Source organism: Aphelocoma coerulescens, chromosome 8 (genome assembly GCF_041296385.1).
Source record: "Aphelocoma coerulescens isolate FSJ_1873_10779 chromosome 8, UR_Acoe_1.0, whole genome shotgun sequence".
Taxonomy (NCBI): Eukaryota; Metazoa; Chordata; class Aves; order Passeriformes; family Corvidae; genus Aphelocoma; species Aphelocoma coerulescens.
In genome coordinates this window covers 30,723,916-30,751,827 of record NC_091022.1, presented here as the reverse complement: position 1 = coordinate 30,751,827, position 27,912 = coordinate 30,723,916, and the positions used below count along the sequence as shown (strand labels likewise).

General features: G+C 43.6%; 1 protein-coding gene across 4 annotated transcripts in view; it reads right to left on the bottom strand.

The window, feature by feature from the left end:
* The window catches only part of PATJ (PATJ crumbs cell polarity complex component), a 140,080-nt gene that overhangs the window by 43,633 nt on the left and 68,535 nt on the right, over positions 1–27,912 (bottom strand). For all 4 annotated transcript variants that reach the window (XM_069023561.1, XM_069023562.1, XM_069023565.1 and 1 more), the window contains 2 exons: positions 11,540–11,736; positions 4,830–4,921 (listed from right to left, as the gene is read on the bottom strand). In XM_069023561.1, the coding sequence (XP_068879662.1) occupies positions 4,830–4,921; positions 11,540–11,736 (289 nt within the window). The remainder of the gene's footprint in view (positions 1–4,829; positions 4,922–11,539; positions 11,737–27,912) is intronic.

Sequence of the window (27,912 nt, the reverse complement as noted above, 5' to 3'; positions counted from 1 at the left end):
AAATATAAATCCCAAGGGAGTACCCATTCCATGCTGCAGGAAGGAAGCCTGAAGGGAATTTGGAGTTGGGTGCTGTAAGGCAAAACCCAGAGAAACCCCAAACCAGACCCACCCAGAGGGGCAACCCCGGCACCTAAATGATTTAATTTATCACAGGACACACTGAATTGCTCTTTGAGGGCTCCTGACAACTGTTGTCTCTTCACAGACGTCCAGATGTCCTCAGGATGTCTCAACTAAGGGAGAAGAACCTCCTGCCAAAATCTCTGCAGCCACACAGCTCATCAACACTGAGAGAGCATTTGACAGCAGCTTTGCAAGGGGCTGTGGACGTTTTTGTGGGAATACAAAGCACATCAGGAACCAGAAGAAAAAGCCAATAGCTTGTATGAAGTGACACAACATCTTAGATGGAACAGAGCTGTGGAACAAGGGAATAAAGGTTTCCTCTGTAAGGTGACACCAGGACATAAAGTCCTGCAGATTGTGGAAAACTTCTATTGTTCACATCCTGCTTGTTAAATTAAAAAAAAATCAGGGCAGGATCTTGTATTTTCTCATCTTTGTCTTCCCTCTAGAAGCTCCTTTGGAAAAGAGGAGCTGCAGGAAAGCTGCACACTGAGCAGCCACACTGGGTTTCTCCTCCAGCTGGGGCAAGGCAGGACCTTTGTGTTGTACATCTTCCCGAAAAATCTCTCCTACAACAGCAAGAACAGTCTTGTTCTCCACTTCCTCTGCACCCACTCCCAATTACATGGGAGCCACAGGCATACAGGTATTTTAAATGAACAACTAATGTTCCTATAAACTGCAGCTTAGGTCATCAAAGGTTTTGAAGGAGCCCAAATTACTGCACTTCCTGAACCGTGTGCCTGTTCCCACATGTGTATGACAGAGAGGAGGAAACAGCTCTGGAGAAAACAGGAAAAGTTCAAACTTGCACACACACAGGGCCTGGCAAGGGCTTATTTTTAAAGCTTTCCCACATGAAAGAACCTCAGCAATCAAAGCAAGTAAAAACAGGAGTTGATACTCTTAAAATGTGGCCAATTATGTAGGTTTGAACAAATGTAAAAATAATTTCTAAAGCATGACAGTATTTGAGAGTGGCACTAAACATCAAGTGTCACTTCTAAAGGCTCTGAAAGAAGAGTGAAAGCCACAGCAATGGGGAGTGTTGAACAACCCAGACACTGCCCTGGTTTCCCCAGTCCTTGGAGTAGAAGGATCTGTCTCCTTTGCACATCACCATAAATAACAGGAGATTACACCTGGAAATGGAAGGAGGGGTTGGGTGACACATTTGTGGGCTTCACTGAGGAGCTGCAATGCCATCAATAGGAAGCAACAATATCAGAGCAGTGACTGCAGTGTGGGAGGGCTCTGGACAGGTAACTGATGGCATTTAAACCAGAAACATCCCTCACTATTAAAGCATTTCTCATGTCTCATCACAGCACAAGGCAATTTTCTTTTAAGGGATAAAGGCAGAGCAAAGAGTGACTCACAGGACTGAACACAATGGGAGGATGGTTTAAAATCAGTGGAACTCACTTTGATTCAAGCATTCAGATATATTTGATCTGCTTGTTAAACCAACACTGAAGCATCAAACCAGATTAAAGGCAGTTAACTGAGCATGGAAAAAACATTGAATTTGCTGAATCATAAAATTCTCACTGTAAAAGAGCTTTCTGATATAAACTGGATTTCCTACTCCAGATGTAAAATCTAATTATACTGTCTCATTATGCATGTTACAAGGATGGACTTAAAACACATGAACAAAACCCACAATGGGTAGAAACACATCCTGTTTTGGGAACTGGGGCACAGGCACTCCTACAGGAATCAAGTCTCTTTCTCATATTATTACCTGGCTAATTCCTGGTGGAGAATCAGCCCAAGAATTTCAAGAGGCAACTAAGACATTACATCCCTTATTGCCCCTGAAAAAAGAAAAGTGACACTGTAACTGCAAATCTTTTAGATGCTCTCAGAAGCTCAAGTAATTAATGAGACCACTGGGAAACAGGGCTGTGTTAAGACCTATATTTTGGAACCTGGCCAAAATCAACTGTTTTAAATCATCATCATCAACTTAATTGAGGAAAAGATGCTCATAAAGCAGAGTGAGAAGCCTTCAAACATGAGGGGATGTCTGAGATTCTCACAACAGCCACTGAGCTGCGTCTCATCAGCAAAAATTCCAGGAAGGGGTGGGAATGCAATTGGGTGTAAAAAAGTGTGAACAGATTTTTATAGCACAAATGGTAAGTCAGGATTTTAGCAAAAAGTCAAAAAGGCTGAGGACACCTTTTATCCTTTATCTTTTTCTAGAAAAGAAAATAAAATTGGGGTTGAAGCTGGATGATCTTTAAGGTCCCTTCCAACCCAAACCATTCACTCAAGTTATTTAATGATAGTTATTACAGCTCTCACAGAAAAGCTTTTCTGTGCCCAGGAATTTCTGGGCTTCTTTCACAACTGATTAAGGAGTTTATGGAAACATCTCCCTGCCCTGCACATGAACCAAAACACCAGAAATAGGAAAACCTTGATGCTGCTTCCTGCTTCCATGTGGAAAGCAGCATGCTTATTGCTCAGCATCCTCCATCTCAGGGAAAAAAGGCCTCAGGGTAGCAGAGAGGGCACTTGAAATAGCCCAAGAATTCCACCAGTTTGGTTTTTATGCCCTGGGTCAGCTCAGTCAGGACCTTTTTAGGCCGTGGGTTGATATGTTTCTGCAAAATTATAATCTACTCAGGTTTTTCACTGGTGAAATGAGAGTATTTGTATTTTCATGAACATGAAGACCAAATTAATTTCTCTCACAACTCTTGCAGTCCATGTCATTTTGCTATGGTGAGCTGTGGTGTAACGTGGCCAAAACACATCCAGGGGCACAAAAAGGCCACAGCTCATGTTTTCACTCAGCAGCATCCACTGGGTTTGTGGTCTGAGGTGGATGAACGGGAAAGACCAAGGCAGACTGGGCTCATGGAATAGAGTTTACAAGAGAAAATAATTCTTGTTTCTCCTTAAAATCCACATTTAAGAGAGACAGTCTAATCTGTCTTTGCTAGAAATTGACCACACATCAAAAAACAAGAGACATTAGTTTTCTCCCCACGTTTGGGGCAGTGCTACAGTTACTAAGGTCATCCTCTCAGTGGGAGAATTCCTTTTTTTTTTGCTGTTCCAGTGGCTGCCTGGGTTGAGCAAACAGACCCAGCAGTTGTCAGTATAAGGCCAAGAGACATGACAAGACATTGTGCTCTTGGGAAGACAGGCATTTACAACCTCAGCAGCACCATTTGAAAGTAGAAATTGGGGTTTTTTTTTAAACTCTGAGGTGGAAACAAGAATCACCCAATGGTATTTCCAATATCTATTTTGAGTATCTCTTGAATATTTGAGATAAATTTTTGCCTTGAAACTCACAATCTGAAAAGGAGAATTTTAGCTAAGAACCTGCATGGCCTTTGTGTCTTAAACACAATCCAAAATATGCACCAAGGACGTCCAGTCCCTGGCAAGTGGAGCTGACAGGGCCCATTCCCTGGAGTTCTGCTTGGAGCACCAGGGCAGGCTGCAAGGAGCCCCCACTCTTGGCTTGAGCTTTCACAAGTTGTGGTTTTGCCTCTGGAACTTCCAACCAGACACATTTTCCACACGCAATTAAATAATGGTGAGTGAGCTGTGGGACGTGACGTTTAATTTTCAGTGGCTGGGGAAAGTAACACGGGAGCTGCAGGCAAGAGCATTAATCTCCTCCAGATCCTTGCAGCTGCCAAGGATAGCAACTCATTCCTCACGGTGCTAATGCTGCTCTTCCATCATTTCTGGGCACGCTGCACCAGGCAGAGCCGTGGCAGTAAATGTACACATTTATATGCATTCACCCCCAGATTATTACATTGTTCACAGGGAGGCTGTGGATGAGCCAGGAATATAAAACAATATCAAGTATGATGCATATGTGGGTGGGAAGACCACCTTATAAAATGCCATGAGGGTAAGCACCCAACAAAAGTCACAGCTCCATTTATTCATAAATACACATCTATGAAATTCCAGCCTATTAAAGCATGTATGTGTCCTGGGAAAGAGGCAGCTTCTTCCCAGACCTCCTGCCCAGGGTCATAGGAGCAACACTTCCTGAACTGCTGAGGGAGTGCATGCAGGTGTCTTTAATTCATGTACAAAGAGGAAAAATTTTCATGCTTGGAGCAAAAGAAAAATGCCCACATGCAATTTTTATGCAGATGAAAGGATGTTTTAGCATATTCCCTCCCACACAATCCATCCCAGGGCTCCTTGGCAAAGTCAGGCTTCCCCTCTGTACAAACAAGCCCTTGCTCACTTTCAAAATCCTCTTTTGATGCCCACACAAAGGTATCCTTCAGACTTCCACCCAGCCCATGCTCCATATGCTCCATCCCTGCTCCTCTCCCAGCAATCCCAAGCCTCTGCACCATTTCCACTCCCTCCTGGCTGGATGAACAAGCTGCCCTCTCCAACCCTGTGCTGAACCATCCCAAAGCACTTTAGGAAGTTGTGGGAGAAGCAGCTCCCAAGCCCATGAGGAATAGCTCAAGTTTTCAGCAGACACCCCTAAAATAAGCATTCATTTCCCTTAGATTTATTTTTTTTTAAATTATTATGAAGAACTCTTCAACTGTTCCAAGAAGAATAGTCAGGGAAAAGGCTTACTCAGCTTCAAAGAGAATTGAGAAAGTTCAGCATGTGCAAAACAGGCTAAATATGTAAATATGTCATGGAATAGGCTAAAGTGCAACAAATGTTTTGATGAGAACTGTTCTTACCGTATGAAAACCAGCTTGACCTTTGATGGGGCAGTTTTAATGATTGCAGAAGCATTCTGGTGGCTTCTTCCATACAATATCTGATTGTTTATCTGTTAAAAGAAAATGATTTTCATGTAAGTGGAGGAGTGCACCTTGTTTCAATTTATACCACCAAGACTTCCAAGTTTACTGTGGGATAAGGAGATAAGACTCAAAGAAAATGTGGTCTCCAAATCTTGATCTATATAAAACAGGAACCAATGCAGAGCTAATTTACTGTTATTAGTAAACCACAAACGAGAGAATTTCTTTTTTTTTTCCACAGGTCCCTTGAATGGGTTTTATGGATTATTCCCAGATTTTTGGAAAACAACTTGATCTGAGAAGAATCATACAGATGTGACAACAGCACAGATGTTTAGACAGACACTGCCGCACTTTGCCTGCAGGCTCTGGCTATTTAGGAAAACTGGCTGTTAAGACTGCACCAAGTCCTCAGTTCTGCTGAAGGAAACAGGACTGGGAGTCAGGGAGATGAAGGACAATTTAAGGACACGATGCCACATCACTTTTGCTGTGATGGATCTACACCTGAGCACAGCAGCAGACACCAGGCACTGCTTCCTACACTTTTGCTGTGTGCAAGGAAATGCTGCAGCTTTCAGGGGAAACAGCCTGGCCACAACATGGCCCAGGTGTGCCCAGGTGGGCAACAAGGCCATGGCATCTGGATTGTGTCAGCACTGGTGTGGTCACAGCACCAGGGCAGTGACTGACCGCTGTGCTGGGCACTGCTGAGGCACCTCCAGTGCTGGGGTCAGTTTTGGGGTCCCCAGTCAAAGAAGAACATGGAGGGGCTGGAACGTGTCCAGGGAAGGGAATGGAGCTGGGAAAGGGCTGGAGCACCAGGAGAGGCTGAGGGAGCTGGGAAGGGGCTGGAGCCCCAGGAGAGGCTGAGGGAGCTGGGAAGGGGCTGGAGCCCCAGGAAAATTCCTGAGGGAGCTGGAAAGGGGCTCAGCCTGGAGTAAAGGAGGCTCAGGGGGACCTTGTGGCTCTGCACAAGTCCCTGACAGGAGGGGGCAGCCGGGGGGGTCGGGCTCTGCTGGCAGGGAACAGGGACAGGAGGAGAGGGAACGGCCTCAGGCTGGGCCAGGGGAGGCTCAGGGTGGACATTGGGAAAATTTCTTCATGGAAAGGCCTGTCCAGCCCTGGCACAGCTGCCCAGGACAGGGGTGGAGTCCCCATCCCCGGAGGGAGTTAAAAGCCCTGTGGATGTGGCACTTGGGGACATGGTCAGTGGTGGCCTTGGCAGTGCTGAGGGAACAGTTGGACTCTGTGTCTGAGAGAAGTTTTCCAACCTAAACAATCCTATGCTTCAATGCTGCAGTTTTTTCCTCCCGCTCTAAATTTACAACATAATATTTACATTCACATTTGATATACCAATGCTGCTTAAAACAATAACGACAACGGAGCCCAGGAACAATTTAGTCGTGATTATAGAAGGAATTTTTGTTAGTGCAGATGTTTGTATTGGATTCTGGGTTTGTGATCTTAGAAGGATTTTTTTTCATTCAAACAAGACGTAACAGGCCAAGTCTCCCAGCCTGGTGTGATATGGGCTAGTCAGACACACTGGGAATATTCAAAAATCTTATTTTCAGTGGGTCAAAACATGATGCAAGTTCATCAGTTAAACAAGGACAATGCAAGGACAAGAATAAACACTCTAACACTTGATTACTGATCGGGACTGAAGTGCAAAGTATTGACCTGCCAAGAGGGACCCAAGAAAGCTCTACAAGGAAATATCATCACATCCCCATTCCTAAAGGGGTTGATATGGCTCTGTCTGCAACTGCTGTGGTGGCAAAGGCAGGGTGAGGAGCAACATCCTGGGTCAGGCTTCATTAATCAAAGATCATTTTAAAAATCCAGTGACAAAAATGAATGAATGAATGAATGAATGCTCAGCTGCATTCTGGCTTCAAGCTCAACTTGAAATTTTCAGTGAGTTTGTTGACTTAATTTCTCTAAGTTCAAGAAGAAATTGTTCACTGGGAATACTGTATGCTTTACAAATTGTTTGGATTTAGTTAAATTACCATCAATTTTCCTAAACAGCAGACTTCTTAGATTAAAATTTATAGTCTTTACTCTGGCTAAATTAATCCTATTCATGACATGTATCAAATAGTCCAAACTTTAATTAGCTGTGAGCTGGGTCTGTAAGTTATAATTATTTAATTACTCCAAAATGAAAGCATAATCAAAGTAATATATCTCCATAAGGTTTTGGACTGTCCTACAGAGTTATTACCCCTAGTATCAAGTTTTCTTCTTTTTTTTTAAAGTAGACTTTCTTTTACAAAATAAATTAATGTCCCGTTAGCTGCAGATACCACAGTGATGAGCAAGGCACCAAAGCCTACTTAAATAAAACAAAACAGAGAACATTTAGGGTTTCAGAAGAAACACCATTTAAAATCTTTCAAATTAAATAAAGTAGCACGTCAGATTAACCAAATAGTACTCTGGGAGTCAAAACCTATAAATCTGTGCTTCACTTTTTGCATTAGAGATTAGGAAAGAAAAACAAAGCCTCGATTAAGCAAAAGAAATAAACTGATCTAAATCAACCTCAACTCTTCTTTAAATGTCTCTTTCCATAACCCCTTGGAAAGCCAGCAGAGCAGAGAGAAAGATAAAAACTTGCTGCAGGTATGAGGTCAGGTCAGCACACAAGTTCAGTCTTTAATGTAATCACACATTGCTTTATGGCAGATTTAATCACAGATCCCAAATGTACTGTTGCCTTCACCTACAAAAGTTTTGGTTTACAGTTTCATGCACTGAAGTAGCAGAAAGTACAAACTCACTGAAATCCGAGCTCTCGAGTTCAGAGGGAAAATCTCCAGGATTGTTTGCTTCTCAAACTTTAATTTGCAGAAGAGAAACATTAGATATGGATATTAAAAAAAAAAACCCCAACCCGCACTGTTTTTACTACGTGGCAGTAATGGAAATCCATAAAATTAGTATCATCTGATTTTTATGAAAATCAAGTTAAATGATACCCCAAAGCTAGTAAAAATACTGGCTTAGCTTTCTGTAATAATTATTTCTTTGTACATTGCACTGGGTTCCTTCTTACCACAGGAATTGTAGCATTTCAAGACACAACCAGACTCTCTGAAACAATGGGGAAAGTTTCAAAACCTTTTTTATCAGTCAAATTTTATATACTGAAACCCCATAAAGTACACCGAGCTCCCAAATAACAAAGCACGAGGAAAACATTGGAGAGAAAAACTAATTAGAATGTGAATTTCCCTTTCCTCACCAAATTTCTTGCTGGGCACATGTTCAAACATGTGCATCATCTAAAGTGATCAACAGACCATAAAATCTGTAAGGACAGAAAATATCCTGCTCTGAGCTGGCAGCTGATCCCTGTGGTTCCCCACCTGGGGAGTGTGGAGAAAGGACATTGGAAAGCCACAGATTGTCCGTGCCCTGCTGCTCAGCAACCTCCCCCTCACAGCTTTACCTGCTGGCAGCTTGAAAATCACCACCCAAACCCAACCTGAGCTGCAGGTTGCACACAAAGCACACGAGGAAAGGATTTCTATCCTCTTTTCAAAAGACCAAAAGGACACTGGAGCAGTTTGTCCAGAGAAGCTGTGGCCTCTCCATCCCTGGGAGTGTCCAAAACCAGGATGGACGGGGCTTGGAGCAAGCTGGGATAGTGGAAGGTGTCCCTGCCCATGGCAGGGGGTGGAATGAGGTGATCTTTAACATCCCTCCCAACCCAAACCATTCTGTGATTCTCTTCTATGATTCCACAACAAATAAACTGAGAATTAAATGCCAATCTGCCACATTCTTAGAACAGAAATGCCATTGTGACTTTGGCTGGGTGGCTCATTTACTTGGGCAGAATACTGCTGTATCTATTATATTATTACAGCATAACTTCTATTTATCTAAGCATCTTAAAATAAAATAGCAATAAAAATGCATTTAGCACAAAAGCTCCCTCGCTTTGAGCTACGACAAAAATGGCATAAAGAAATAAAATGTAATAATTGTCTCTCGGGCAACAGTCCAGAATGGACAACAGGCAAACTTTTACAGCAATTTTTGACTCTAAAGACTGGCTTTTACTCTTTCAAGAGGTGACAGAATAAAACACAGAAAGGGTTGGGTGGGAGAGGACCTTAAAGCTCATCTCATTCCAACCCCTGCCATGGGCAGGGAAAACTCCACACCCAAAGGGGCAGTTTCTTTCCACCTCCTGCCCCATCTTCAGCAAGAGAAGGGGGAGAAGGCAGAACATCCCAACATCAGTAATTCAGCATAACAGGGCTCTGAACAGCCTGGTTTATTAATAGAACTCAGCTGACTCTCTCATGGGGAGATGATAATAACAATAATGATAATAATGATAATAGCAGGGTGGATTATTCAGTGTGAATAAGAGCTCCTGACAGGACAGGCCCATGCAGGGCTGAGGAGCAGCAGGACTCGAGGCACAGGTACAGCTCCAGGTGAACCTGCTGAGGGCCATGCTGGGCACAATCAGCCACAGGACTGAGCCCAGGCTAACAAGACATGAAGCAGTGCAGACACCTGCACTAAACCAGCAAGAGAGCGAGGCAGGAGCGCCACAGATGGTTCCTTTGCTCGGAAAAAGAATGGAAAAGCAGAACTTGTGTCCTGTAAAAAAAATATTCTTCTGCACAGGGACCAAATTCTGACCCAAGTAGTTTCCCCATATGTATAAAAGTAGGATGAAAGGACCTTCCTCCCTCAAAAAGCTGTTTTCTCCAGCCACATATCCATCCAAAATACATCACTGAAGAGATATTAAAAAATAATGATCACATGCAGGTATTTTATGTGACCTGCACTTCCCTCAATGTCAGTTTGTGAAAACAAGTCAGGATCATGCCCCCAAAAGACTACTGTTGTTTGCACAAGCCAAAAGTGAGCTGGTATTTCATTGGTTCAGTAAAAAAAGATTTTATGAATAAGGAGCTGAGGCAGTCTGGCAGCATCCCACATCCTTCAACTGACTCCAATCAAACTCCAGTTCAAAAGACAAATGAACAGGTAATATCTCTCTGTGTAAATGGCCAGGCCATTAACCTTAACTCCATCAAAAGCCACAGGGAATAATCTGCACACCCTGCAGTGGCATCCTCTGTTTCAATGGAGCAGGACTGTCCAGCAGGATTCACCGGGGCATCCCAGGACAGCGCAGAAATGCCAGAGGCTTCCCAAGATGTGAATCCCTTCTCTTGCTGAGATGTTCCAGTACTGAAAATCGAGGTGTAACTAAAGATGCAGATGCAAATGTACTCAAAACATGCAGTTAGGTGAGAACCAGACACGAGTTCTGTCATCTCCTCACTGCACATGGCTAATGCACCACCTCCTTCCTCTGTAATGCAGGATGTTTGAATTTATCCTTTGCTATAAGGAACTGTCCTCCTGCCCACTGGTGGCACATCTTGAAGTGGATTGCAAAGATAAACAAGGTATTTACTAAAGCCTCCTTGATGTTTTATTTGAAGCTTGGAAGTTTTGGGATGGAGAACCTCACTTTCCTTCTACTGAAGGAAAAAAAAAAATTTTTATCTCCAACTTAACAGGGAGAGGAATGAGGGCAACACCACCACCTTGGGAAATGCTCCTTCATACCTTTTCTCACCCTTAAAATGAAACCAGCTTCAGATGATGGTGTTTTTATAGCAAAAAAAAGTCTTTCTTGTACTATGTGTATTGAAACCCCCTAATTACAGAATTGTTAGACAATGACAAATGCTTGAACAATTCTGACTATTCCCAGGGTATCCCCAGGCAGGCAAACTGTTCTTTCTCGAGTCAAGAAATGTGAAAAAATAGGTGGTTTTCTGATTGCACAGGGAGTTGCTGAAAGATCAAAGCACCACCACCCACGGAGAGCAGCAGGTCAGCAAATCCCTGCTCTTCAGTGAGAGTCTCTCTCCAAGGGGAAGATCCCCAGGGATGGATGATTTTTTTAAACCACTGAAGCAATCACGACGTGGGGAATCGCTGCAGGTACCACAGCAAAATGTCATTTTGCAACGGCCCAGAAAACCAGATGAAGTGAAGGAGAAGCTGCGTTTTCAGGCTGAAGGTGAAGCAAGGAGACTGGAGAAAAAGTGAAGACAAAATACTCCACTTGCTAATGAGTTCTCTTGCCTTGTGCGTGAACTCGTGCCAGACACAACTAAAGAAAATAAGTATTTTAAGTTGCAACAGATCAAAACAGATTATAGCATGAAATTTATTTCCAGGATAGGGAATATCCCTGTCATCTGTAAAAACACATATGGTAACGTTGAGGGGTTTTGGCTTTTTTTAACGCAAGGTGTGAATTTCCCTGTAAAACCACACTTGCACTCCAAGGATTGATTTACTGTCCCCTTCCTGCCTTTCAACAGTCCCTCCCTACGCAGAGCTTGTGAACATGCTGAGAGCACAGACTTCGCTGACAAGACATTGCTTTTCACAGGCCAATGATTTTTGTTTCACTGCAAACACATTTACCTGCCAAAGGCCAAGTTCTCAGTTGGCATAAATCAGCACAGCTCCTCGCTCAGCCACCTAATTCCACTTGCAGGCTTTATTTAAGGTTCAATAATGACTCCACAGATGCCTCTCTCTCCCTGCACATGGGAGCTAAAGGGAACAATTACCTCCAGGAGTTCATCCCCGATGTGCATCCGTCCGTCCCGTCCCGCGGGGCCGTCGGGATTGATCCCAACCACGAAGATGCTCATCCGGGAGCGGTCCTTGTTGCCAGCCAGGCTGAGCCCCAGCCCATTCTTGTCTTTCTCGAGCTCAATAATGTGCAACTCTCCCGGGAGATCTGCATATCTCTGCCTGATTTTTTCTGGGAAGGTCAAACATAAAGGGAGTTAGAACATAAAGTGAGTTACACGCAGATGTTCAACAACTCACACAAATATGCCAGAAATTTATGGCTTCTCAGCAAATAGTGTTTTTAACAGAGGTCTTTTCAGCACAGGCTCTAAAATACCATTTGCTCTGTGTGTATCAGTCACACAGCAAAGTGCAGCATCAGCTGCAAATACTATTCACATTAAACCCGCACTATTTTAATTATTTGTACAACAGCCTGGTTCCAAACCAAAACTTTTCTGAAAGGAGGGTAAACAAGGAAATTCCAGAGGCACCTTTACCTTACAAAACCTATCAAATTCAGGAAACTCTCGTAAAGTTCGAGCTGGTTAATTAACCACTGCGGGGAAACCGAAGCACTTAATGGCTCAAACATTACTGCAAGCTCACATCTCAAGGTAAAACCTTCTGCTTCTTCCTGGTGACTCAGGAATCTTCTCAGCACGCTCTGCTTAACTCGACGGGCTGATTACGCAGAGCAGATGTCAGTGACAATGGAGATGAGTGATTGCATTTCTAAATGCAGCCTCACCTGACATTAAGGGAGTTATTTGTCTTTCATCTGCATTTCAAGCATTCCTGTGACAGAGCTCGATATATTTACGAAGTTATTCGGAGCACACAGCGTGGCTGTGGATGCTGACAGGTTAATTTGAATGTCCTTTCACCACTGGCATATAAACATCTATCACCATTGCTGGGGAGGGCAGTTCTTTCCCGTCTGCTTTCCCTTTACGGATCTTAAAGGCACTTTAAACCACCACCTGCACCCTTCAGCTGGGCCACACATTTGAAAAAACAAGTCAAAGTATATCCCTGTGGCTGGGTGTCACCTTTAGCACAGAGCCCAAGGTGAAAGAAACTGCTGCATTATGCATTAAAAGGAGAAATAAGGGATATTATATGTACAACCATATCCCTGAGTCAGCAGCAGGAGCTAGATCAATATTAGCTACTACCACTCTCCTGGGGAAGCAGATTTTAGTGGTATGATTTAACTGCTGTAGTGAATGTTCCCATGACAACGAGAAAGAGGGAAAAGAGATGGGGAAGGTGAGAGGGAGGCAACTAAAAGTGAATAAAAACTGCTGAGAAGAAAGAAGATGGGGCAGAAATGTTCCTTCCACAGCTCCTGTGCTGCCAGGGTGATTTAGCTGAACGTGGGACATTCCCAGTGGCTCTTCTCGCCAAGGGTCCTTCCTGAGTAATTGCTCCAGCTGCAGCAGCCCCTTGTGCCTTGGCAGAGCCCACTGGGACATGGAGAGCAGCTTCCCATCTCCAGCCCCAGGTGCATCCAAGAGAATTACCCACACTGAGAGCAACACAGGCACCAACCAGCTCTCCCCTCACTGTATTTATGGGCTGCCATTTCCCTGCCACGCTCAAAATCCCCAGTGCCTGAGCTGAAAATCCCAGGGGGCATACAGTAAGGGTGGGATGTTATCCCTGGAAAGCTGCTAAAGTCCTACAGAGGTCTGCAGAGACTATCACCAAAAAAAAAGAAAAAAAAATTAGAAAACTCGCTTGTTACTATCAATTATATGCCCCAAAAAATTAATGTAACTTCATTAAATGGAAATCCATGTAGCTGCATGGTTCTTTAATGTATTTCTTAACTAATGGAGTCAACATGTAATTAGAAGTGTGGTTTGCTACATGGATTTGGAAACTGTTTTTCTCTTCTTAATAACAAAACAGCAAGACAGGAAGGGTCTCAAAAATGGTGTTTCTGAAAGCAAAGGAGATACAGGCACACAGAGCCACACCTGGTTTATTCACAGCACCGAGGTTTAATTTCTCTGCCCATGAAGCCAAGACAAGACCTGAAGAGCTCTAAGACATTTGCTGCCCACCACAATTAGACAAATAACTCATTACAGCACAGCAAGGAGCAGCAGCACACCCCAGAATGGGGCACCAGCAGAAAAGGATTTTTCTTGCTGATTGCATTTTTGTGGCTAAAACTAAGAATCGGCGCTGGAGGGCTGCTGTCGATCACTCTCTGCCACAGTTCCCTCCACTGTTTGTTGTACACGGGTAACACATCTCACTTCTGTTAGCCAGGAGCAAGGAACATGTCTGAAGCCTAATTTTAACAACTCACAGCCGGGTGCACAGACAGGAGCTGAAGGAGCAAGGAACACACATGCTTAAATGCAGTGCAGATGAAGCTGCACATCTTCAGAGACTGCCTCAAAACTCATTTCTGGCTTGTCAGTAAAAACCACTTGAAATTCCCCAGCATGAGCAGCCCTGTGACACTGCAAACTCACATTGCTCCAGCCTCTGCCTGCAGACAAAGTGCCTCCTCCGAGACGGACAGTAAATCTGTAATTCCACCGTGTTTCCTCCCCAAAATGAGTTTGCTCACATGGGAGAAATGTTGGCAGTTCAGAAGTACATGTATATTCCTTTCTGAGCTGGGCTGAAACTGAAAGTGAGCTTTAATCCTCCAAAAATCAGTAGTTTGGGCAATTGCCCCACTAAAGTTCCTGGTCTGCCTGCGCTGGGCCAGGACTGGAAACCTGGTGAGTTGAATCCCAGCTCCGTGCTCCAGCTGTGCCAAAATCCCCCACTGTGGGAACAAATCTTAGGGTAAAGAAAAAATTTATCTGGGCAAAAAGCACAGACCAACTCCAGGGTTGGTCACTTTATTTGTTAAGGGGTTGGGTTGTTTTCTTTGGGGTTTTTTTTTAAGCGCCTTCCCTGTTGTGCTATTTGCTGGAAAAAAAAAACCTTAGAACAGAAGGAAGCCTCTGTGTGGACTAATCCCTTGTTCCTAAATGATCACATTCATTTCCAAGCAACTGCTCCGTGGTTTGAAATGGCTGAGGTGACTAAGAGGTAAAATAGAGGGAGAGCAAGGAGGGAGGCACGAGGATGCTCCGTGCCAGCCCCATTTCCATCCTGGCAGGAGGCACTGCTATCCTGGAGAAGGGACAAGCAGAGACACCCCTGCTTTTAAAATCAACCCTCCCTTAGCACAGGCTGCCTTCTCCCTGGCCAACAGAAGGTTCTGGCTCTCCCCAGTCCCACCTCCTGCAGTTCAGCCCTTGGAAAGGCTGTCCTGGCCAGGCAATAAATGACAACAAATTCCCAGCAGTGTTGCCTTACTCATCCAATCTGCATACAAATATCCTTTGGGCATCCAGCTGACTTCCTACAGCTCTGTCATGGTAGTCTCAGTTTGCCTCTTAATAAGAATCTCACAAGATTATTTTAAACAAGTATTTACTGTTTAAACAAACGCGCATCTAAGGCATCTCCTTTTTAATGCCTTTTTCAGCTGCTTTTTCTCCCCTCCAGCTGGTATCAGTTTTCAGCTCTCTGCCTAGGGTTGGGGAGCCAGTTAGCATCTGCTTTTGCAAAGAATTCCATTATCTGCCTTCATTACCAGATACTTTACACGAGGCAATTGTAATTCTGTTGTTGCTGCATTACACATGGGACGCGGCATCTCCTGTTTTGGCACTACACGGGGCTGTTTCCACATTCGGTGACAATATGCCTATCACAACTTCTGCAAACACATCTCACCAGCTAATACTGCGGCCAGCTTCTCTTAAAAATACCATACAGATGTAACACGAACCAAAAGCATGAGTAAACGCTTTAGTGATCACTCCTGCAAGAATATTTCCCAGTTATATTAGCAGACAATTACATTTCAAAGAGAAACCCTGGAAATGGAAGACAACTGCTCTCAAACAATATACTATTATGCTGCTGCATGTGTTTCCCTGCCTCAGCCACTATTCCTATTATATTAAACAGAGAGATAAAAGAAATAAATGGGGACAATATGGTCAGGATATTGGAGTTTGCATGATCTAGTATTGCAACAAATACACAATTTATCTGCAACAGCAAAACCAGACACCAGTTCTCAGGAAGGCAAGAGGCTCTTTAAATGACAGATATATAAAAGACTTGCAAAGGGCTGAGGAGCCTTTTTCCCAAGCCTGCTGAAATCTCCAGTTAAATGAGCTGAAAGGGAAGAGGTGTTGCTTTGGAAAATGGTGCCTCTGTGTGATGCAAATGAGAGTCCATCTAGAACAGGTAAAAAGAGGAAAGACAAAGCTCTGGATGACTCAGCGAGGTGATTTGGTTTAGTATCAAATGCTCAATATTAAAAATGTCAAGGCAAAATATAAAGAAAAGAAAAGGGGAAAAAAAGCCACAAAGAGAGACAACAGCTGATATTTGTACACAGAAGGTGATGCTGAGGATTTTACATCCCTCTTGTGTCGCCTCAAGATCTCTATTAGCAGCATATGCTGGCTTTCGGAGATCTCATTTATCAGCCTGTGCTCGTTCTAATGCGTTTATCTCCCATTTTTATCCCACAGCACAAAACCTGGTTACAGTCCTGGCCCTTCCCAGCACAGCTCAGGCAGCAGTGCTGCAGCACCACGGCCACTGCTGTCACTGGGTAATGACAGACATCAGAATGCAGGCAGCATCCACTGCACAGAGCCACCCTTGCATATCAAGCAACCAATTCCCTTCTTGATTTCACTATAAACATTAAAAAAAATTAATGTAGGAAGTCCCTTGAAAGCTAACCCTAGAGCTGTGAGGGCAGCACATCTGGTTTACTGATTACAACTTACAAGAACCTAAATAAGCATATTGAAGGGACCATAATTGAACAAATGGGGCTTAGAATTCTCCCACTACTAATAATATAATAAGCTTATTGTTTTAATCTTCCCACTAGCCCTCTATTGAGCTCCAAGGAGGCAGACAGTTCTTCAAACCTTATCTCAAAAGCGATGCACTCCTCTGTTTTCATGAGCTTTAAACTGAAAAATAGAGAGAACTTCTGTAATGCTTTCTTAAATTCCATTAAATCAGTGCAACTCTTCTCTCAGTGATCAGCAAGCATGAGAAAAATAGGGCAGTTACATTGAAAAATCTAAATGGAAGAGCCAGAGACCCTGTTCTGAGCAGTCCCCCTCCCACAGGTGAGGAGAGAGGACACATCCTTCTAAGTGCTGTTACCTCCAAACCTGGGGGCAGAGAGAGTTCCCCACCCGATCCAGAGACTCAGCATCCCCTACATTCTCCCTTTGACATCCCTCTGGCAACACTTTGCTTCATGTGCACCCTTTGGAAATCATTTACCAAACCTGAAGTGACGATTTGCAGAGAAAAACAAAACTCAGCATTCCTATTTTCCCTTTGGCAGACTTCGACTGATTCTCCCATTTAAGAAGTGCTCCATGGCTCCTTCTTCCCCAAAATACTGTCAGCCAAAACACTCTAACATTACTTTTAATTCCATGAGGGAGAGAGCATGCACCAGGGTGCCACAAACAGCTCAGGTGTGGGCTACACACCCTCACAAACACAACTCACCTGACCTCAAGTGAAAAGCTGGCATTAAACTCTCCTGAAACAGTATTCGTACCCTAACCTGAAGATTCCTTCTTTTCCTCTTGTTTTGTGTGAAGGATTTTGGCTTTTATCTGGGATCTCCAAGTTTCTTCTCATTGCTCCCTCCAGCTCCGGCTCCAATTCCATTTTCCTCCTCTCATTCTCAGCTCACAAGAGAAAACTTTCCTTCTCTCCCAAGGCTCTCCTTAAATCCCACTTGTCCCTCACATCACTTTTTACAGCGGAAGGTGGAAATTTCTGCTGGTGCTTGTTAACTCATCCAGGAAGAAGGGGATAATGAGAGTCTCCACAATCCGCTTCAAGTACCATTTCAGTTTGAGCAGGTGGCATTTAGAAACTGTTACCATTAATTACCTCTTCCTATAATCAAGGAACCATCACACCCCCAAAGACAACAGCAGAGAGAAAAGTGGCTGAAAACCAGGTTTTGTGGTCCATAACCAATGCTTGCACCATCTCACACCAACATTTTGCACAAATGGAGCTTTTGCCAACGATTTTTTCCCTTATTCAGGCCCAAGGCTTCATTCTAAGGCTGCACTTCCATTACACAACATTTAAATCCTCTGAGGAAGAGATATTGTATGTTTTTCTTTTTTAATTAGATGAGAAGGCCACGATGAGTCTGTTCATGCCCATGTTTATCCGGGATCTTGTAAAAGGAGATTTAGTGAAAGTGTGGTTAAGTACATCATCCTGATGTTAACAACTGGTGATTATAAGGGAATCTGCCTTCCCCTGCACACAATCCTTCCACTCATTTGCCTTTCAAATGATGCATTAACCCCCATGAAAGCACTTGGGTTTCCTCAGAAGTGACCTCCTCTGGGTGCTGTGATGTGGCAATCAGTGACTCACTGGAGCTGAGCTGCGAGTGCCTCTGCTCCAGCCAATCCTCCCGCAGTCCTGCAGGCTTTGGAGGAAAGCACTGGCAAACGGGGTGTTTCCTCCAGATAGGAGACACGCTGCTGGAGCATCCCACTGCCACTGCTTGATTAAACACAATCAAATAGCAACAAAGACTTTTTTTGCCTTTTGATAAAATCCTCTGTGAGGATACAAATGGTAATGTGTAAAAAGTATGTCACATCGTGGTTATGCCTAGGCCACAGAAGGCCAGACTGAAGGCATTTTGGAGTAGTTAAATCCTTAAAATGTGAGGTAGGCTCCAATGACAGCTGCTGTAGACCCTGTTTTTAAGAGAAAAATCCCATAAAAACACTCTGCTGTAACTATCCCCCCAAAAATATGCATTTTGTGGCACTATGCAGCTGAAGTCACCCAAGGCAAACACCCTGCACTCTTGCAGCCTGGGAGCATCCTGGAGATAAGGCTCAGTTATCTCTGCTGCACCTCCCCGAGGAAAACAGCCATGCTCTCCGGGAAGCCTGGGTCTGTGAACAGGGCAGGAACATCAGGGAACACTTCGAAGTCCCAAGGAAATTCCAGCTGTCCCCTGGCACAGCATCAGGGATCTGTAAGGATGCACCAGCACCAGATTCCCAGATGCCGCGACAGACGATGCTTTAACGACCCCTTTTACAACTCAGTTTGAAAAACACCTCCCAGCTGGGACAGAAATTTCTTTCCCAACCTACTCTCACAGAATCACAGGACTTCAGGAGGTGGGAGGGACCCACAAGGGTCATCCAAGTCCAGCTCCTGGTAGGAGCAGGTTTTCTGGCTTGCTCCTGCTCACTTGGCTCTGGTAGGATCTATGATCCGTTCCCTACGTTTGGATATGAAAGCTGCTCGTTCATTTGATGTGTTTGAATCTTGGGAATTCTAATCCATTGCTTCCCCCCTTGGTCTCAATGCAAACAAATGAATATTGTGAACATTTAAATTCTTCCTCCCCTGACAGTAATAGTGTCAGCTGATCCTGACAGTGCTTCATCTTTAATAATGATGTTCCCACAGCGACTGGCACAGCCATTATCTTGGAATCTTTCTGCACGGAGTCTAATTAAAGAGAACCTTGTCAGAAACTGAGAGTTTGTTACCTAATGAAGACTTTTAGGGGCCCAATAATAAGTAACTGCAAGAGGCAGCACAGACAACACCTCTCAGAAGTCGAGGTGATGAGACATTTCTTGCTTAGTGATTCATTTAATTCGATAAATTTAAGAACCTGCAGTAAGAGCCTGAACCTCCTCCATCTAGAATGGGACTAGAGAAAATAGAAAGGCTTTTTGGATTTAATAATAAAGACTCTTTGAGCAGCAAACACAGCCTGTACTGATGAGTCCAAAGATCTACAAAACATTTTTCAAGGAAGATCTCCAGGGGAACTGCCACCCCTCGTGAAATGTAGGAAAACACTCAAACAATGTAAAACTTCACATAAAATCAGAACAGTTGCACTCACAAGCCATAGAAATAAAAAAAGACCAGGGAGCTGGTTGTGGAGGAGCAGGTGAAGGGAGGAAATGACACTGGGCACTGGGATAAGAGGTGATGGAGAGTCCCAACCCACTCCTTGCCACGGCAGCACAGCCCTGTGACACAACAGAGCCACGTCACAGTGACTTGACAATGACTAAATTAAACTTTAGGATTAAAAACCCCCACCATGGAAGTCTTAAGTTTGCTGGCACAGCAGTTTTTAAATACGCTGTGATGGTGATTAAACAGATTAAAGTTGGATGAGTCACTGGGACTGTAAAGCCCAGGGAAATGCCCACAGAGCTGGGCTGGGAATTACAGCGAGAGTCTTAACAGCAAGAAGCCCCACAGAAGATTGATCATGATCAGCTACTTCAGCTGTGAATTAATTCAATGGCAATCTTAATGATAAATTTTAATGTTCTTTACTATTTTTATGTTTTAGTTGTTTTGCTAAAGATTGATTGTAACTGTCAAGCTAGTTACTACAAAAATAGATTTATTTGCACCAAAATATTGTATTAACGTTGCACGTTCCTTTTTTAGGCCAACTATGGGGATCTAAGTATTGTAAGTATATATATAAAGGTATATAAACATTTAAGAAAATATAAAATCTATGATACATCTGTCAAAATGCTCGAGATTAATCACGAGATAATCACAGATATTGTGAACAACTTTCCTTCTATACTTTATATTTTTCCTAACAACATACACTGTTTGCATTTGGACAGAAATGAGAATGTAATTGAAATACAAACAACAGCTTTGTAATAAAAATGCTGCACACAAACATGCCAATTATGATTAATACAAGAAAAAATGTCTTTACTGCCATGTTTTCCTTTAAAACTGGGATATTTAACAGAAGCATTGTTATTCTCCTGGCAGATAATGGCAGCTCTGTGGTGATCAAACCTGGTTTTAAATGGTCTAATTTCCACTTTGCCAAGGGTTCCCTCTTGTCTGTCTCTGGGTTTCACACACAGCTCGTTGTGCAGTGACCTCAGAGGAGGCTCTGCCACCACACCACACCACAGCCACAAACACTTCCACAATTCTCCAGGTGACAACTCTCAGCTTCACACTCCCAGCTTTTATTCGAGGACTAGCAAAGAAAAATATCCTCTCTCAGCCCCTAACAAGTTGCTCAGGTTTGATAAGCTATTTTCATTCCCACTGAAGGAGTTGTGGAGAGAAAAGGTCTTTGTTTCAGGCTGCTGAGGCAAAAGGCAAAAGCTGGATTTTTACTACGGCCAGTGCTGGGTCCAGATTCCTCTCAATCCTCTGGGTGCCCACATACTTTAAATGAAAAAAGCTATTCAGGAAAATTAAGCTAATGGGTTAGAGTATGCTCAAATCTTTATGCAGATTGCCTTTTAAAACTTCCAATGCATGTTAAGAGCAGAAAATGTTTGATTTAAACGAACTGCAAAGCCAATTTAAATTAAAAAGCAGCTAAATATTTAAAAAAAGCTGCATATCTAGCTTTTAGAGGACATGAGGTACAGCGAGCTCACTTATAGAAAAGTCCTCCCCAACCCCACAGTGCTGTTTAGATGGTTTATCTCCTCATTTTCTTTAAATTTAGGCAGCTATCAGTATTTTGTTAGGTTCATACCTGCTTTGTCTTCCATCAAACTGATTACAGCTCCTCAAACATTTATAGACTACCTGATGACTTCTGAGTTTTGAGCTATCAAACTGTACTTGAGTCATCAGGCTTTGTTTAGGTACAAACCTGAGCTTCCCAATGTCACCGCCTGCCTTTGATTGCTGAGGTAAAATGAAAAATGAGTGAAAAATGACTGCGACACCTGGCACTGCTGCAGATTTCTGTGCCTTGGAACGAAACAAATACACACCTGCAATTCCACTCTGAAGCCCCTTCTGATCATAAACATACAATAATCATTCTTTTACTTTGTATTTCCGTATCTTCAGCTATAATGTCCTAATTTACGGTGTCTAATGTGTTAATCACAGCCCAGCACTCTGATTTTAGATCATGTTTTAGCCCAGGAGAAGTCCCAGGAGAAGTGGAGATGAAGGAGAAGGTCCTTCCTCCCTCCTCTGTCAAAGTCAGCTCTTGTGCCAGACTCCTGCAAATCCATTCCTCCTCCCTGGAGGAGGAGGTTTTCAGCAGAACATTACAGAGGATGACAAAGTGAACACCTCTCATGTAGATAAACCACTAAAATACAAACTTCCAGGCTGCAAATACAAACTTCCAGGCTGAAAACACACTGCTGGGCTATGGCTGTTATTCCAAAAGAGAAAGGCACCAACAAAATAAAGAATTCACTCAAAGGTCTCTTCTTAAAATGAGACAGCAAGAGTTTTAAGAAGAATTTTCAATTGTCCTATGTGATATAAATTGAAAATAAGTGGGCACCCAGTGCTAATGAGAACACAGATCTTTCCCTAGCACTGCAAATGCCACTCAAGCAGCAGCTCCTGCATTTACAGCTGCCAAATTCCTCTTCCATCAGGTGAGGCAGGGGAACCTGGACAGAGGAACGGATAACAATTCCTCTCCACACAAATCCCCCACTGAATAATCCTGTGAAATCATAAAGCAGTTGCACACTCTCCCCAAATAAACCATACATCTTATTTAATCAGCTGTCTTGAGAGTCTGTTGGAGAAGTTAATCAGGTTTGTGCTGCACTTATGACATCATAACACTTGACAGATTTGATTAAATAAAACAATATTTTGTATTAGAAATTCTATTCCGATTATTTTTTAGCTCTCCAAAGGATGCAGCCTGGCAGACCTGTTTTCTCTTCCACAAAAGAGTAAAATAAAAGTGCCAGGGTCAGGCACTTTTCCTTCAAATAAGAGGTGCTAAGCAAGGCATTCATTTTTCTGCAGGAAAAAAACTGTATCACAAAGAAGTGAACAGAGTATCTGAAGAGATGATTTTTTTTTTTTTTTAAGTACCAAAACATGTTATTAGACAACAGATAGCTTCTTTTCTAATGTATTTAATGAAATAAAGATATTAATGCATTAAGCTTTGGGCATTTCTGAAATGAACACAATTATAATCAGGAAATTGATGATATATGTGAGCAGAGACTTGCAATACGTCAAGCACTCTCTCTTTTTCCTTCTGGCAAAAGAAATCCATCTCCAAGGATTAATCCAGGAGGAAGAGCTAAACGGATAAACTTTACTATATTAAATAGACTCACTTTTTCCACTCTGACTGGAGGAGGAAATCAACTAAGAGAAAGTTAAAAAATAAACGCCTGAGGGAAAAATAAGAGTGGGGTATGGTAATTTTTACTGTAATTCTTTTGGCTTGATATTCAATTGATTCTTTTTTACCCTCTCATGGAATTTAGCCTTCAAATCAGATGATTCAGATGCATCCACGACGTACTCTCCAGTAATAAACACTGTCTTTTGGGTAAGCTGGAACTCCATGGATCCTGCTTTCTATTTTATTTGATTTTTAAATTTACATGGCTACCTGACCTCTGGGAACTGTGGCGTGGAGCTCCACAAGTCTCAAGATGCTTTGTGTCTCTTACGACAGATGGCCAAGCAAGACATCCAACAGATGGCAACCAACCAAAGAGATGCCAGGTCTTCCCAACTGCAGTCCAGGGGTCATGCTCCAGTGTTTATTAATTATATTTTAGTCTCTTAATAGAAATTAAGCTTAGTTCTAATAGGGTAGCTAATTTTATTCTGTTTTCCTACAGGAACTCAGCACATGCAACCATCCCCTGTGCAATGCAAGCTCCTGGCCCCAAATCTCTGGACTGGCAGCAAAATCTCATGGTGGACCAGGGGTCTCCAAGGTGCTATAAAAAGTTCATGAAAATAGGCAGGAGAGAAACCTGATAAATACCCTGACTGGGGGAAAGGCTTGGGTGTGAGCTCACACGTTATTAAAGTCAGCGAATTCTCTCGAGGGAAGGCCTCAGGAAGGCTCCAGCCACAGGAAAAGCTTAAAGCAGAGCTCACACCTTCCTGGACACCCAAGCCAGGCGAAGGGGAGACACTGTTCTGTAGGAATCCAGGTTCATTAGCTGCAGCCCTCACAGCACCACTCATTAAACCCCTCACAACTCTGCACTGGAGCCCTGGCTGGAGGCTCCCAGCCGCTGCCTCTGCCCTGCCTCACCTCGGCGCTCCGGAATGGTGGAATCAGCTGAGAAGGCAGAGGGGCAGGACTGCCAACACCAGGCTGCCCAGGGCCAGGCAGGAGGGGCTGGGGCAGCTGTCCCAGCTGGCTGCTCCCAGCCCCATCCAGGGATGCTGGAGGGTGATCCCGAGGATGCTCCGATGCCAGGAGCCATCCCCATCCCCATCCCCGTGTCCCTGTGCAAGGCCTGCCCATCCCCATCCCACAACATCCCTCCTGCACACACAAGGAACAGCCACATCCTTCTGGCCCCAAAAGGCTTCGCTGAGCTCCCCATTCCTCACAAAATCCCTTCCCACCTCTTTCCTGGCCATTGCTCACAAGCTGCTCGTGCTCATCCTTGCATAGAGCTCTCCTTACCCCCTCATCCATCACATCCCTGTCTCATCCTATTTTTTCCCCTTCCACTCTTCTTCCAGCCCTTCAGAGATACCTCAGTAGGCACCATGCTGGCAGGCTGGTCCCTCAGCGACTTTCTGCCCTTGAAAAACAGTATTTAAAAAATCCCATCTTCTATACAAACAATACTTTAAACATCACATCATCCGTACTTCTAACAAATCAATCCTGAAATGAACTCTTGCTGTAAAATTACAGCATTGTCTATTTAAATCCATTAATGATGCCCAACAAAGTGATAATGTATTAATCCCTAAATAACCTGTTTTATCCTTAAAAGAATAACAAGTTACAAAATGGATGGAGGAAATTACAGCCAAACCTTATGGGTTTAAACAGGATTTTTTTTTGCCAAACACCTGGAAAAAAATAGTTTCTGGTCCAGAACCTTGCATTAAGGTTTACAGTTCAGTGCAGAAAAATGTCAAAATCTGAAGGTCCAGGTTGCAGGTGAGCCTGGCACAGGGAGCAAGAGGCCCAGCATCAAGGGAATCTCATCCTTTCTCCTTCCTCTGCACCAGGGAACAATCACAGCTCTGCCAGATGGATTCCAGGACCAACACACACTGTAGTGATACAGGATATACACCTTGGAGTTGTTTTGGCATACAGGGAGTGCTCTTTGCTCCAAGAGCATCTGGAGGGATGGAGGCTCAGTAGCACAAGGCCTCTAAAAGGCATTTGGGAGGTGCAATCCCTCTCTGCTCTCACAGCATAGGGTTAAGAGCCGTAACTTAGCTCCATGTGCAAGTGCACACACGAGAAAATGCCTTGTGCCTTCCCACCCTCTGGCTTTTCCATCCAAATCCCTCCCAGTTTAGGTACATGGCTCATCACTAAGTAACAGCACATTACAAGTATGTGTGCACAAGAAAGGCACAAGAATTAATTTCTGGGCATAGGGCAGCGATATGGGATACACATCATAAAGTCACCCCAAGACATTATGGGAACTTATCTTATCTTGTAGTCTTCCCAGGACCATCACACCACGAAAATGATGATTTCCCACCTCACCTTAAGGAGTGGGAAGTCTGTACTTCTCTAGAGACACAGAGTTCAGGATACTGTACAAGCATAACATTTACAGGTTAAAAAACCTGCTTAGGCTTACCATTCTGAAACTGCAGAAGAAGCACACCGGAGTTTATAAATCTTTGATAACTAACATGCTTGTTTTTCAGTTAAAGGGATGCAGAACCCCTCTGAAACTACCTAATGCACTGAAACAAAACAAAATCCCCACTGTTAAAAGCACTTAGTACCTACAAAACAATCATAAAGGATCTGGCAAAGCCATGGTTTACCACTCCCAGCTTCAGACAACGTTTGTAATTCACCTGCAGCTCTGTCCCCTGGCAGTAGAACACTCATCGCCTGGGCAGGAGGTCTCAAGTTCAGCTGGCTCAGCTGCAGCTGCTGGGATGGCTCCTGGCTCTGTGCTGGCCTGTCTGCACAAAGACATGCAGAGGAGCAGGGTCCTCCCCCACTCTTGTCCTTCCCCCAGACCACGACCACAAACAGTCCCCTCACGGGTCTCCCGTGCTCCTGCTGAACCTCCTGACTCAGGAACCCCATTGCTCCACTTGCTTCCCTTCCCCCTCAATATGAACTCTGCCCTTGGATCTTGAATTCCAGCTGTGGATGCTGGCAGCAGGTGGAGGGCAGGGCAAGGACAGGGCTGGCAGCTCACAGCACCAGAAGCCCCTGGTCAGTGGTACCTGATGTGCCATCTAGATGCTGGAAATCCTTTCCCATTCCTAAGGTGGCCTGGATTAAGGGGTGTCTCAAGGGAGGTGCTCACCCCATGCCTCTGGGGAGCAGAGCCCCATCCCTTCCAGCCACAGCACTTTTTACAGCCAGAGCAGCAGAAATTTGCTGTTTCCTTGATAACAAAATCATGGAGTGGTTTGGGTTGGAAGAGACCTTAAAGCTCACCTCATTCCTGCCATGGGCAGGGACACCTTCCACTATCCCAGGCTGCTCCAAGCCCCGTCCAACCTGGCCTTGGACACTTCCACTTGGATGGGGCAGCCACAGCTTCTCTTGGCAACCTCAGATTACAACAACATTTCCTCTAATAACTTTTTGGGGAAGCACAGAGAGAAGCACAAGCCACGATCTCCAAGCACTGATGAAGAAAACAGACATGCACATCATCACACTGATTAGAAAGGGCTCATTATTACTTCTGGGGTAGCAGAAAGAACCACCTGCCCTCCAGCCAGCTGCCACATCTCCTCTACAGCCAATATGGCAAAAGTGTTCTGAATTTGGTGATAAAATAGAGATGTTCTTCTGATGCAGACAGCACACACACACACAGAGAAGTATATCTGCATATAGATTTCCTTCCTAATGTCTTTAGCTTGCAATCAGTTTTCAATACATATGTGGCCACTACAAGGCATAAAGTGAATTTTCCCATGTCTGTCACAGTGTGCTGTAGCCAGCAGACCTAGAGCTAAATACTCTGGATTGCTCTTTCAATGCCACCTACCCCGATAAAGAGCAATTACACACCTGCTCAAACTGGTGAGCGGCCCCTAAACCATGACAGGGAATAAGGGAGAATCAAGCCTTCAGACTGAGAAGCAAAAAATAACTTCAACTTCCTCCTGACAGTTCAAGAAGTGATTCTGGACAGCTGTCTCAAATGCTGCAATACTGTGGAAAACTAGGTAACGTCTGTAAAGGATAAAATTATTGTCATTTAACATTTTTTATATTTCCCTTCTGTTAGAGCCTTACTTCCAGTACATATTGGGAGCAGCTACTGCTTAAACCGAGCAGACCATTTTGGAACAGAGCTATTATGCAAATAATCTGCTGTGTATTCTAACTAGAAGCAATGCTGTGCTAGTCTGGGCAAGACATGAGGCACTGTGGAGTTTTCTTTTTAATTTTTTTTTCTCGGTGCATTGGAGCAACATCATTTATGGTGGTAATGACAAAAGGTATCTTCCCATCTAAAAACCAGGTTATTAGTCAAGAATATAAACACATAACCACCCTTTACGAGCCAGTGTCTGCCTTTCATTTGTCTATTTAAATATTTACATCCTTTTAACATGTTTTTAGTTGCAAGTCATTGCAGTGATATTAAGAGTACTTGGGTGAGAGCAATATAAAGACCTACTTGGATCATCCTCTCTTAGCAAGTTTGTACCTGTGTTTACAGATTTATACCACAGACATTATCTTCTTTCTGAAATTACTTATCTGTAACACCGGAGCGAGATCAAAGATCCCAAACAACATCAGCCACCTGCACCAAGCCCCAGACAATGTAATAACCTTATAACATCAAATCAGTGTATTTCATGCCGAGCATTTCAGTGCTATTCTCTGGATACCTGGCTGGTGTTGGAAGAAAAGATCTTACCTAAGAACAAATGCAATCTCAGGCAATATTTAAAGATTAGATTATCCTTCATTGCAAATAGCTCATTTGTTTACTATCACGTTGCTTTATTCTTGCTATGCCTCCTTCTACCATGAAAATGCTGAATATTCAGTTTAGATTCCCAGCAGCTTTTTATTTTAGTCTAAAAACATTTACCTAACACATTCTTAACAAGCAAAGTGAAGAAAATTCAGCCATCTGTCTCTGCATTACAATAACAGTTATGGAAGAGTAGATTATTCTATACAGCAAGAAATTTAATGCTACGAATTCTTATACTTTAAGCACTGTGTGCTCCAGCTAGTTTTGTATATAAGAATGTTGAGCACTGACACACACAGAAGCAATGATTTATAAGCAAACACAAACCAAAACATTTTAAAGATATTAAA